The sequence below is a fragment of the Balaenoptera physalus genome (genome assembly GCF_965194825.1).
Source record: "Balaenoptera physalus genome assembly, chromosome: 13".
NCBI lineage: Eukaryota > Metazoa > Chordata > Mammalia > Artiodactyla > Balaenopteridae > Balaenoptera > Balaenoptera physalus.
This window is the reverse complement of record NC_138892.1, coordinates 198287-211514: the sequence shown is the minus strand read 5'-3', so window position 1 is coordinate 211514 and position 13228 is coordinate 198287. Positions and strand designations below refer to the sequence as shown.

The 13228-nt window shown below is 55.3% G+C and overlaps 1 protein-coding gene across 7 annotated transcripts in view; it reads left to right on the top strand.

Moving 5' to 3' along the window:
- The window catches only part of SHANK3 (SH3 and multiple ankyrin repeat domains 3), a 52454-nt gene that overhangs the window by 10786 nt on the left and 28440 nt on the right, over positions 1 to 13228 (top strand). For all 7 annotated transcript variants that reach the window (XM_082420926.1, XM_082420924.1, XM_082420925.1 and 4 more), the window contains 3 exons: positions 2638 to 2911; positions 5883 to 6085; positions 7214 to 7327. In XM_082420926.1, coding sequence (XP_082277052.1) covers positions 2638 to 2911; positions 5883 to 6085; positions 7214 to 7327 — 591 coding nt within the window. The remainder of the gene's footprint in view (positions 1 to 2637; positions 2912 to 5882; positions 6086 to 7213; positions 7328 to 13228) is intronic.

Here is a 13228-nt window from a genome sequence, read left to right as displayed (position 1 = left end):
GGACACTTGGGTTGTTTCCACCCTTTGGCTATTGTGAATATTGCCGCTAGGAAGATGTGTGAAATGTATTTGCTTGAATACCTGTTTTCAATTATTTTGGGTGTACACTTAGGAGTGGAATTGCTGGGTCATATGATAATTCTATATTTAATTTTTTGAGGAACTACCAAATTGTTTTTCACCATTTTACATTCCCACCAGCAATGTATGAGGGTTCCAAATTCTTCAAATCCTCACCAACACTTGTTATTATCTTTAAAAGAATTTTTTTTATTAAAAAAATTGTTTATTATAGCCATTCTAGTCCAAGTGAAGTGGTATCTCATTGTGGTTTTGATTTGCATTTCCCTAATGGGTATTGATGCATCTTTTCATGTGCTTATTGGCTGTTTGTACATCTTTTTTGGAGAAATGTCAGGTTCTTTGCTCATTTTTATTTATTTATTTTATTTATTTAAAAACATATTTATTTATTTATTTTGGCTTTGCCGGGTCTTAGTTGCGGCACGTGGGATCTTTTAGGTGCGGCATGCGGGCTTCTTAGTTGCGGCATGCATGTGGGACCTAGTTCCCTTACCAGGGATAGAACCTGGGCCCCCTGCATTGGGAGCGTGGAGTCTTACCCACTGAACCACCAGGGAAGTCCCTTTGCTCATTTTTAAATTGCTCATAGAATAAGTTAGGAAGTGTTCCTACCTCTTCCATTTTTTTGGAAGAATTTGAGAAGGATTTTGCTAATTCTTCTTTAAATGTTTGGTGGAATTCATTAGTGATGCCATTTCATGTTGGATTTTTCTTTGTTGGGAGATTTGTGATTACTGATCCAATCTCCTTGCTTTTTATGGGTCTGTTTAGATTTTCTATTTCTTCTTGAGTCAGTTTTGGTAATTTATGTTTTTCTAGAATTTGTCCATCTAGTTTATCTAATTTGTTGACATACAGTTATTCATTGTATTCTCTTATATTTCTTTTTACTTGTATAAGGTTGGTAGTAATACCCCAATTTTCATTTCTGATTTCAGTTATTTGTGTCCCCCTTCTCTTTTTTTTCTTAGTCAGTCTAGCTAAAGGTTTGTCAATTTTGTTGATATTTTCAAAGAAACAACTTTTGGTGTCATTGATTCTCTCTGTATTTCTATTCTCTATTTTGTTTATCTCGTGTAAGCTTTATTATTTCCTTCCTCTGCTAGCTTTGGGTTTGGTTTGCTTCTCTTTTTCTAGTTCCTTAAATAGGTTATTGATTTGAGAACTTTATCCCTTTTTAATGTAGGTGCTTACAGCTATAAATTTTCCTTTTAGTACTGCTTTTACTACATCCCATAAGTTTTGGTATGTTGTATTTTTGTTTTTATTTTCTCAAAGTGTTTTCAGTTTTCCTTATGATTTCTATTTTGACACATTGATTGTTTAAGAGTGTTGTTTAATTTTTCACATATTTGGGAATTTTCCAGTTTTTTTTCCTGTTCTTAATTTCTAGCTTCATTCCATTGTCATTGCAGAAGATACTTTGTATGATTTCAGTCTTTTTAAATTTATTGACGCTTTTTTGGTGACCTCATTAATGATCTATCCCGGAGAATGTTCCATGTGCACTTGAGAATAATGTGTATTCTGCTCTTGTTCTGTGGAGTGTCCTATATATATATATCTGTTAGGTCTAATTGGTTCAAGTCTTCTATGTTCTTATTGATCTTCTCTCTAGATGTTCTATCCATTATTGAAGGTGGGGTGTTAAAGTCTTAAATATATTGTAGAACTGTCTATTTCTCCAAATATATCAGTGTTTGTTTCATATATTTTGATGCTTTGTTGTTTGGTGCATATGTATTAATAATTGTTAATCTATTTGACGAATCGACACTTTTATCAATATATAATGTCCTCTGTCTCTTGTAACACTTTTTATCTTTAAGTCTATTTTGTCTGATATTAATGTAGCTACTTAGCTGTCTTTTGGTTACTATTTACATGAAATATCTTCCTTTGTCCTTTTATTTTAAGCCTACTTGTGTCTTTGGATCTAAAGTGATTCTTTTGTAAATAGCACATAGTTGGATCATGTTTTTAAAATCACCATCTGCTATTTAAATAAAGTTTTATTGGAACTCAGCCACACCCATCTGCTTATACATCATTTGAGGCTGTTTTCATGCCGCAGTGGCCGTGCTGAGTCCTTGCAACAGAGACTGTATGGCTTGCAAAGCCTGAAATGGTTACTATCTGATTCATTACAGATGTTTGCCAACCCCTGGTCTAGAACATCTTTTACAGTTTCTCTGGTTATGGTCAACTGCAAACAGTTCTATACAGTGGTAGTCTGGTGAGATTTGTCACATGTGGCCGTCTTTGTCTCTCTGGAAGCCTGTGAAATAGGCAGTTCCAAGACCTCATTTGGCTGACAGGAAGGGCAGGCTTTTACCCCTGAAGGTAGAGGTAGAGGCAGTTTGGTATATGACCCGCCCCGCATCATAGTTTCAGTCATGGGGTGACCAGCTGTCCTGGTTTGCCTGGGACTGAGGCAGTTCCTGGGACATAGGATTCTACTTTTAAAATCTGGAAATACCAGGCAAACCAGGAAAAGTTGGTCACCCTTTCTGGCTGCCCAGAGTCTCACCTGTCCCCCCTCCCCCCTCCCAGTACCATTCAGGGAAACCCCCAGCTATGCGAAGCGGCGGCGGCTGGCTGGCCCTAGCGGCCTTGCCTCTCCTCGGCCCCTGCAGCGCTCAGCCAGTGACATCAACCTGAAGGGTGAGGTGCAGCCAGCAGCTTCTCCTGGACCTTCACTGCGAAGCCTCCCCCACCAGCTGCTGCTGCAGCGGCTGCAGGAAGAGAAAGGCCGGGACCGGGATGGCGACCAGCAGAGTGACGGCAGTGGCCCCGCAGCAGGCAGGGGCAGCCAGAGTAAGATCAGGTATGTGGGGGCCGGGACCTGAGCCAGGAGGAGCCAGCATTAGGCGGGCAGGGAGAGGCCTGTTGGTGCCTGGCCCCTCTGCAGTGATGAGCTGAGGCTTTGGGTCGGGGGGTGGGGGTGGGGTCTCTTTGGATGGGAAAGGGAAGAAGGTGAGGTCCTGTGGCCTGGGGCAGGCTCCCCCATGCTGATCTCTGGTTGGAGCTGGACTTGTCCCGAGGGCAATGGGCAGCTGAGGGAGAATGCTGTGGGGAGAGGGTCTGGTCCGACCTGTGGTTTAGAAAGGTTCCTGCAGTGCCAGGGAGGAGGATGAGGGCTGGGATGAGGCAGGGCTGGGTGACGTGTGGCAAGAGGTTAGGGACTGGAGCTTCCTCTCCATGAGGGCTCAAAATCTATAGGTGGACCCTAGCCCTGTTCCCAAGGGGGGAGTCTTCATCCCAAGACTCCCTCTTGGTGTTTCCCCAACCCCTCTGGCCCTGTATAACCACAGGACCCCATGGTTCTTCTCTTTATCCCTCACCATGAGTGCTGGGACCCTGAGAACCAAGGACGTCTGAAGGACTTGGCATTCCTAGAACTTAGAGCAAAAAGCCTGGGCGGGAGCCCCAGCAGACTCTGTGGGCTGGAGCCCCGCGGAGCTAAGCAGTGGGGAGTGGAAGGTAGATACTGGCTCTGCAGACAGATGGACGGGCTCCAATGCAGTCCTTGCATCTGCCGCCCGTGTGGCCTTGTGCGGCTTAGCCAACCACTCTGTGCCTGGGTTTCTCATCAGTAAGGTAGGCTAATCCTACCCAAAGGCTTTCCTTTGGGAAGCCTTCTGGAGCCTGGGCAGTGAAGGCTCCCTACTGGGACCCCCCTGGCCCACAGCAGCGGCCTGCTGCTGCTGATTAAGGCCTCTCTCCTCGCTGCACCTTGAGGGCAGGAGCTGTCTTTCTCATTTCCCACAGTTGCTCCAGAGCCAGTCACATAGAAGGTGCTCGGGAGACATGTTGATTGAAAGAGTTACATAAATAGCACTTTGTGTTCACAGTGACAGCTGGGCTGAGCAGCGTAGTGTGTATCATATCACTTAACCTTGACCGTGTATGAGGCTGTGCTGTACTTTACAGATGACGGTCCTAACTCTCAGGTGGGGTAAATGACTTGCCCAAAGTCACAGAGCTGGGAAGCAGCTTAACTTGCCCCCAGGTAGACCTGATTCCCAAACTTTCTAAGCCTGAGCGTTCAGCAGAGGGCTTGGGGTGCAGCAGGAGCTTATAAAAGCCATTTCTTCCTCCGCTGTCGTCCCTGCTCATACAGCCTCGACCTGTGATGTCTCCTCTGTCTCTGCGTGTTCCTACCCAGACTGCAAGGCTACCTGTCCTGCCCCAAATCACCTCAGTTCTCCCCCAAAACTTTTGCATGGCCCAGTGGCTAAAAGAACAAACTTTGGGATGTTTCAGTTTTGCAGATGGGCTGCTCCTGAGTTGGAGCTGTGTGGAAGCCCTGCTTTCATGTAGTTTTCGTATATCGGTCATTCTTTTAGTAAACACAAGCTACGACCTGCTCTGTGGGGAGAGCAGAATTATTATAACTTTTTTTCCAGCAAACATTTAGTAGGTGCCTAGGGTGCCAGATGTGGTGGGGGGCTAAGGGCGAAGCAGCAGCTGGGGGGCAGCGATCCAGGTAAGGGAGTCCCCCAGTGAGTGGCCAGGAGGGGGCTGAGGAAGTTTGGCGCACCTGGAGGGAGAGAGCCTCAGGGGGAGAGATCACCTTTGGTGAAAGGAGAGAAGGTAGATGTCTGAGTTTGAGCTGCTGTTGGGGGGTGGCAGGTAGAGGTGGCTGAGGTGGCAGTTTCCCCCTGGCTCCCCCTGTTGGCAAAGTCTGGCATGAAATGTAGTCGCAGAGTCCCCACCACCATCACAGAGCCGGACAGAGAAAGGTGCATCCGGAGCTGAGAGACAGCAACTTAATAGTTGGCCGCAGGATTAGGATTAGGATAGTTGAGGTGTTGGGAACAGCATTATGCGCGGCCGGGGGAGGGAGAAGAAGGTACCCAGCCTTGTTACTGAAGTGTAGCTAATTCTCGTCCCAGAGAGCCCGGCTATTGGCGGAGAACGTGGACCTGGTCGGCCTAGGTGCCAGGGAGCCAGTGCAGGCCGTTGAGCAGGGCAGAGGCGTAGGGCCGAGGCCTCAGGCTCGGTGCCCAGATCGGGGGAGTGGTCCGGGCAAGGCGGTCAGCCTGGAGGGGGCATGAACATCCGAGGCAGATGTCCAGGAGGAGAAGACCCAGGTCGGGAGGGGGCTTCTGGCGCCCAGCACACGCAGCGGTCAGGGTGTGAGGAGGCCAAGGCCCGGCTGGAGGGTGCGGGCGCGGACCCGCTGGGGGAGCCCCTCCTGGCGGCGAGGCGAACCCTCACGGAGGCGCTTCCCTCCTGTCCGAAGCCTCCAGTCCCCTCCCCGGCTCCCACCCGGCCGGTCCCGCCTCCCCCTTCCCCGCGCTCCTCCGCCGGGCCGACCCCTCCCCCAGCTTCCCCTCAGGGCGCCGTAGTTCCCCTCGGCCCCTCGGCCTCTCCCGCGTCGGGGCCGCGGCGACCGGGCCGCAGGGGGAGAGGAGGCAGCCCGGCCCGCCGCCCGCAGAGGGAGGAGCCGGGCCGCGGAGGAGGCGGGGCGCGCGGAGCGGCCGTGGCATGGAGCGAGCCCGGCGCGCCCGGGAGCGCAGCCCCGCGGCCCCGGAGCCCTGAGCGGGCGCGGCTCGTGCGCTGGCGGGAGCGGGCCGGGCGCGGCGGCGCGGCCCATGGAGCGGCCCCGGGCCGGGCCCCCGGCGGGCGGGCGGGCGGCGGCGGCGGCGGGCGGCGGGCGGCGGGCGCTGCGGCGGCGGCTGCGGTGAGGCCGGCGGCGGGGCCGGGCCGCGCGCCATGGAGGCCCCGGGCGCCGGCTTCGCGTGCCCGCTGCCCCCCGGCATCGCGTCCGTCACCTACGTGTTCGTCTACAGCCCGAGCGGTCCCGGCGGCCCCGGCGGCCCCGGCCCCGCGCCCGGCCCTGGCCCGGCGCCCCCCGCGGCCCCCGCGCCGCCGCCCCGGGGCCCGAAGCGGAAACTTTACAGCGCCGTCCCCGGCCGCAAGTTCATCGCCGTGAAGGCGCACAGCCCGCAGGGCGAGGGCGAGATCCCGCTGCACCGCGGCGAGGCCGTGAAGGGTGAGGGGGCGCGGGGGGCGCGGTCGCGGGGGGCGCGGCGCGGGGCCTCCTGGGGTTCGCGGGCGCCACTCTGGGGTGCCCGGCCCGGCTTCCCGGCGACCGTGGAGCGGCTGGTGCCATTTTGGGGCGTCTGTCATTAGGGGTGTCCCTGGGAACTCTGAGTCGCCGTGGTCATTATGGGGTGCATCTGCCACTGGGGATTCCTGGTGTCACTGTGAAGGGCTCCGTCAGGGAGGGGTGTCTGTCTTTATGGGGTTCCTGTCGTGGGTCCCTCTCCATCCTCTGTCATTCTGGGCTTTCCGTGTCACAGCAGAGGCTCCTCTCGTCATGGGGCTGTTTCTGTGTCATGCTGGGGGCTGGTGGTGGTGGGGTTCTCTGTGTTCGTAGGACCTTATCCTGTTTCAGAGCTTTCTTGAATTATGGGGTTCCTGTGTCACTTCTGGGACTTTCTTCATTGGAAACGCTTGTGATATGTGGGAATTCTCTGCCATTCTGGGGGTATCTGTGACAGTTTTGTGGGTGTCTGTAACGAGGGGGTCCTGTGCCATGACAAGCTCCGTTCATTACGAGGGTCTCTGTCGTCACTGGGGTCCTTGCCTCATGAGTGCTCTCTGTCCGTGGAGCCTAAGAAAGACACAGTTGCGAGGGTCAGCTCTCCGTGGGCCATCCTGTGGCCTAATCCCCTGGCCACAGCACAATGGCCCTGAGCTCTTGGCAGTGACCCCTGGGGTGGGCGACAGAGCACGGTTGGTTGGGGGTTGGTTGAAGAGGTGGGAGGCGAGGGGTTGGCTGGGAGGGCAGGGGTGGGATTGTGGCCCCTGCCTCTGCCTCTGCCTCCTGTCCCCCCCTCGAGTGTGTCCATCTGTGCGTCTCTCTGTCCCCCACATGCCCATCCTGTGCTGTGCCCATCTGTTCTTTTCTCTCTTCTGTGTGGATCCCAAAATTTTCCCAGGGAAAAAGACAGGAGGATGAAGGAAGGGACGGGAGGAGAAGGAGAGAGAGGTGAAGGGTGGGTGGGCAGAGCCTGAGCCTGAGGTGGTGGAGGTGGAGCTGGTGGTGGTGGTGGGAGAGGTGGCCTCCGGCTGCCCTCCTCTGCCCTGACAGCCTGTCTGGCTTCTGTCCCTCCAGTGCTCAGCATTGGGGAGGGCGGTTTTTGGGAGGGGACCGTGAAAGGCCGCACGGGCTGGTTCCCGGCTGACTGCGTGGAGGAGGTGCAGATGAGACAGTATGACACGCGGCACGGTGAGTGACCCCTGCGTCCCCTGGGTGGCTCCTGAGGGTGCCGCCCCTTCCAGCTTCCCGTTGGTCTTGCTTGGAGGCAAATCCACATTGTATACACAGAGAAAAGACTAGAACAAATTCAAACACACGTTCGAAGTAGGTACAAACTCGTGTACATGACAGACACAGCACGCATTCATCCCATACTTACTTGCCAGCACACATGTGTGCATCTGGATCCTGGACAGCTGTGGAGACACATGTGACGTGCCCATGGGACGCACACGTATGGACGTGCACCAGTCTGTGATCCCACGTGTGGCTCTCAGTGACCACAACCCTTCCCAGACATGGTTCTCACAGAAATGCTGGTTACTTGGAGTGTGCGATTGCTGTGTGGCTGGCAGACAAGTAAAGAGGTCAGTATGAGAAAAGAGGCATCTTTCCAAAGTGGACAGATTGTCCAAGTGGGCAGTGCAGGGAGGCCTGGACCAGCCAAAAGGAAATGAGGCCAGTTGGGCCCAGAGGGGCTGTCATGGGTGCCTTGGGGCCAGGATGGTCTGAGGGCAGCAGGTGGGGGATGGCTGCATCCTTAGCCTGCAGGGAGGACGTGAGGGCAAAGGCCGTGGCTCCTGGGGCTGGTGAGCAGCCTCGGTCCGACCCTGCTCACCGCCTGAACCTCCAGGAAGGACCCCTCTGGGAGTTGGGATCTGAGGTGGTCCTGCCAGTGGAAAGGAGAGGCTGGTCCTTTCAAGACCCCAGCCAGGGCTGACTGCGCACCCAGGAGGCCCCTCGACCTGCAGGTATTATTTCTGGCCCCGAGAGCTGGTGGGACAAGGGAGCCCCCTCCTGAGTGGTGGCTAGTGGTGGTCACTAGTGGTGTGTCTGGACCCAGGGTGCACACCTCTGTCTTTCTGCACGTGAAGGGCTCAGACCCAGGGTTGCTGTGCTCCCTTATCTTGGGTTGTGAATTTCCCCAGGGGAGCCCACCCCTGTGTGGCCTGGACCCCTGCCCTGGGTGGAGCGTGGCAGAGCCCAGGGAAGCAGGAGTGTGGCTGCTGACCCACTCCTGAGCAGGAGCCTTTACTTTTTAAAAAAAATTTTTACTGATTTATTTATTTTTATTGGAGTATAATTGCTTCACAATGGAGCCCTTACTCTCATGCCTGGCTGTTCACCGCCTCACCCTGATGGCCCTCCTTGCGGCTGGGAGCCTGGGAGGGACACGACCCCCTGTTGTCTGCCCATCATGGGCAGGTGGGGTGGTATGTGGGGAGGGGAATGGTTTCGGAAGTTTGGGCTCTGGTGCCAACTGGACGGGAGAGGGGAGGGGAAGGAGGGGCCTCCAGACCTGTGTAGGGAGTGGGTCCTGTGCGCCCCTGTAGGGTGGGCAGTGAAGGTTCTGGTCTGAGAACTCTGTGGGTCCAGGGGCAGTTGGAGCTGAGTCTGAAGCTGGGGAGGAAGGAAGGGAGGTCGGGACTGGAGTTGGAATTTGAGAACAGCCCATGTTTGTTAGGTGTTTGACGTGTGCTGGACCCTGTGTTGGGAGCTGGGATCACAGGGGCTGGCTCCCTGCCCAGCGGGGAGCAGGCGTGCACACCGCATGGCTGTGACGGGCGTGAGCACAGGGGGCTCCCTGGGTTGGTCTGAAGGAGTCAGAGGGGCCTTTAAAGCAGAGGTGTTGTTTGAGCTAAGCCTTGAAGGATCGCTAGGACCATCTAGGTGGTCAGCATGATGGGGGTGGGGGCAGAGCCTGTTGGCCAGAGCACGGCATGGCCTTCTAGATCTACATGTGCTGGCACCCAGGGTGCTCCAAGCAGAGTCAGGATGCCTGGCTGGGTTTTAAGCTCTTTTACATCTAAGAATTCACTGACTCGTCCCAGCATGCCTGGGAGGTGGGGACAGTTGTTAGTTCATCTCTAGGAGGGTGGGTTCCACAGCCCAAGGAGCAGAGTCTTGTTTGCAATGTAGGCCGTGGGCTGCAGGGTCTGTGCTGTAGCTGCCACGCTTCATGGGCTCTGGCTGAGTAAACCTGTGTGTTGAGGGGAGGGTGGCAGGGATGGAGTGGGGAGCGTGAGGGCTGGTCAGGTGTCCTGGGACCAGGGGCTAAAGTTTGTGGCGGTGTCGCAGGAGGAATCTGGGGGGCGCTGTCCTGATTGTGCTGGTCATTCAGGATTAGGGTGACGGCTCAGGCAGGGCAAAGCAAGGAGATGGAGACGGGGTGGGCAGGGCTGGACTGGAGTCATAGAGAAGGCAGAGGACACAGGGCAACCTGCTGAAGGAGCTATAGGCCTCCGGGCAATTGTGGGGCTCCTAGACGGGGGAGGCTCTGGGGTTTGTCATCTGAAAGTGTCAGAAGGTACCTGGGTAGATGGGAGCGTTTCATGGATGGGCAGGGAGACAGGCCTGCGGGGGCTGCCTGCTGGGAGGGGGTGGGAATAACCTCTGTCCTCACCTGCAGGCCCGGCCGCCAGCTGCTCTGGGCAGAGCCTCTGGTTTGGGACTCAGGGGCTGAGTTCTGCCAGAGGTGAGAGGGCAGCCCAGGAACGGGAACCTGCTTCCAACAGGCCCAGATCCAAAGAAAGATCTGTTTCTGAGACTGGAGCAGGGACAGAGAGGGACTTAGAGGCCAAGGAGGGGATACTGCCAACGCGTGTGGGCCAGGCCGATGCCCAGGGTCAGCAGAGAGCAAGGCTCCCACGGCACCCATCTGGGTGAAAGGAGCAGTTGCAAGCAGGGAGAGTTGAGCTGTGAGGGGAGGGAGTGGGGAGGCGGCCCTGGGTATCCTGGAGGCTGGTGTAGAACACCAAAGCTATGGCTCTGGCTGGCATCCTCCCTCCTCCCCCTTTCTTTCCAGTACTGGGGGTGGGGGGGGCATGCGGTGTGTTTTCATTTGAGCTGGCTTTTACGTGTCTGATTATAAAACTGGAAAATGAATTTGCGTTATGTAATAATTTGTGTTTGGTCGATAAATATAAAAATAGGAGGCCAGTGATCTGCAGAGGGTCTTTTTTGGGGGAGGGGTCCTTCTGCAGGCAGGCACTGTGAACATTTCCGAAGTTGGGTCAGCATGGAGAAGGGTGTGGTGGAGGTGAGGAGAGGTCTGGGCCCTACCTGAGCAGTGCTGAGGCCTGGCCTGCTCTGGCTTTGGGGACGGCAGGGTGGTGGGTGCAGGTGTGCTGCAGAGGGAGGAGAGGGTGTGAGCACTGGGGACGGTGCCAGTGAGATAAAACTATAGGCCATCAGAACCTAGGGGGCCTCCAAGGTGAATTTTCCTGCCTTATAAGGAGAGGGCCAAAAGGGACTGTCGAACATACTGAGAGTCACACAAGTTAGTGGCAGGGTTCTGAAATCCAAATCAATACTTTTCCTGATATCTGTGTCTTCTGATGTTAACAGGAGCTCTTCTTTCCATCCAGCCACTGCTCCATCTACTCTTTTTTTTTTTTTTTTTTTTTTTGGCTGCGTTGGGTCTTCATTGCTGCACGTAGGCTTTCTCTAGTCGCGGCGAGCAGGGGCTACTCTTTGTTGAGGTGCGCGGGCTTCTCGTTGCGGTGGCTTCTCTTGTTGCGGAGCGTGGGCTCTAGGCATGCAGGCTTCAGTAGTTGCAGCATGCGAGCTCAGTAGTTGCGGTGCATGGGCTCTAGGGCACGCAGGCTTCAGTAGTGTGGCTCGTGGGCTCAGTAGTTGTGGCTCATGGGCTCTAGAGCGCAGGCTCAGTAGTTGTGGCGCACGGGCTTAGGTGCTCTGCAGCGTGTGGGATCTTCCCGGGCCAGGAATCGAACCTGTGTCCCCTGCGTTGGCAGGCGGATTCTTAACCACTGCGCCACCAGGGAAGTCCCTCCGTCTACTCTTTAAAAAAAAAAAAAAAAAAATTAATTAATTTAGTTTTGGCTGTGCTGGGTCTTTGTTGCGGCGCACGGGCTTTCTCTAGTTGCGGCGAGCTGGGGCTACTCTTCGTTGCGGTGCGCGGGCTTCTCATCATGGTGTCTTCTCTTGTTGCGGAGCACAGGCTCTAGGCGTGCGGGCTTCAGTAGTTGTGGCTCGCGGGCTCTAGAGCTCAGGCTCAGTAGTTGTGGCGCATGGGCTTAGTTGCTCCGCGGCATGTGGGATCTTCCCAGACCAGGGATCAAACCTGTGTCCCCTGCATTGGCACACGGATTCTTAACCAATGTGCCACCAGGGAAGTCCCCTCTGTCTACTCTTCCATCCATCTATGCTTTCACTCACCCACCCATCCTGTCATCCATCTACTCATCCATCAACCCACCTAGCAGACCCAGTCCACCCATTCCCTCCTTCCATCCATCCCCCCCCCCCCGCCCCTAGCCTGCTCTCTTTCCCTGAATCCACTTATACATACATTTACCTTTTGGTCCATCCTTCTGTCTGTCTCTTGTTCCATCCATCCCTCCATCCATCCACCCACCCACCCACCCAGCCAGTTGTCCACCTGTCTGTCCTTCCAGTTGGCATTTGGAACGCCTGTTATGTGCCAGGTGCTGTGCTTGGTGGTAGGATCACAGAAATAAGTGCGACGTGGTGCTTACCCACAGGAGCTTACAGTTAGTGGAGGAGACAGTCGTCAGAGTCCTAGGTGCCCTCTCGGACCTCCTTTCCTACCGCTCTGCTGCTGCCTCTGCCCCAGCTGCCCAGGCTGCTCACTGTGCCTTGAACACGCTGAGGTGACACCTGCCACGTGACTTTGCCCTGAGTGCCCCCACTCCCAGAAAGCCCTTTACCCACATGGAGGGCTGCTCCCTTACGTCCTCGTGCCTTTGTTCACCTCTCCCTTCCTGGGGAGGCCTGCACGTGACCACCTAGAATTGCAGCGCCCCGAACGGCTTCCTTTTTTCTTACCGCTTACCAGCATTCCACACGTTCTGTGTGTACCTGTTTCTCGTCTCCTCTCTCTTTCCAGCTGTACAGTTTAGCCTGTAAACTCCGCAGGGTAGGGGGGCTTCGTTCTGTTCTCTGCTCCATTCTTGGAGCCTGGTACGTAGTAGGAGCTCAGTACGCACTTGTTGAATGAATAAATTAATCTTGAGGAACGCTGAGCTGGTAGAGGGGGGAGGAGCTGCGGGGTGGAATCTGAGGTGGTGGTGGAGCTGGAGACAGAGGTGCTGGGGGCTGGGGGCCAGGAGTGGGTGCAGGGGTACCAGAGGATCCAGCGTACAGGCAGCTGGAGAAGTAAGCCTGGAGCAGGGAGGGTAGTGCCTGGAGGTGTGGACTGGAGCCTGCAGGCTTGCAGGACATCAGCGAGGCCGAGCGAGGCCGAGCGTGGGGCGGCTCCGCAGTGGCTGTGAGGGACTGTGAGACCAAGAGTACAGATGGGGATAAAGCTCTGTGGGATGCAGTGACAGCAGGATAGGGGGACCTAGCCCCCCATCCGTGGACCCCTCCCTGCCCACGCAGAGGTAGGGTCTGGAGCAAAGGACCCCGTGAGGATGAGCATCCCTGTGGTGAGGGATACGGTGACACAAGGCCACCTCAATGCCAGTTCACAGGGGTATGTAGCGTGACACTTGCACATGGCTGTGGGTCACGCACACACAGACATGCACACGTATGAGCACAGCACCTGCACACGACTGCAGGTCACACACAGAGACACGCCTGTATGAACACAGCACTTACACATGACTCCAGGCCACACGTGCGTGTGCGCACACCTTCTCTGCCCTTAGTTTTGGGGCTTGCTGACTCTCTCTGTGGTTGCCCTGGCCCTGTCCGGTCTGCTGTGTGCAGCCGCTCAGGAGAAAGATGAGCCACAGCTCCTGCCCCTGTCTGGACCCTGACCCCCAGGGGCAAGCTTTCCTGCGTGGTCCCCTCAGCCTTCTTACCTAGGACCGCTGGGCCCAGGACCCCAGCATTTGGACCCCCCACTTCCACGTGGGCACTACCAGGCCAGGGGTGTGTGCG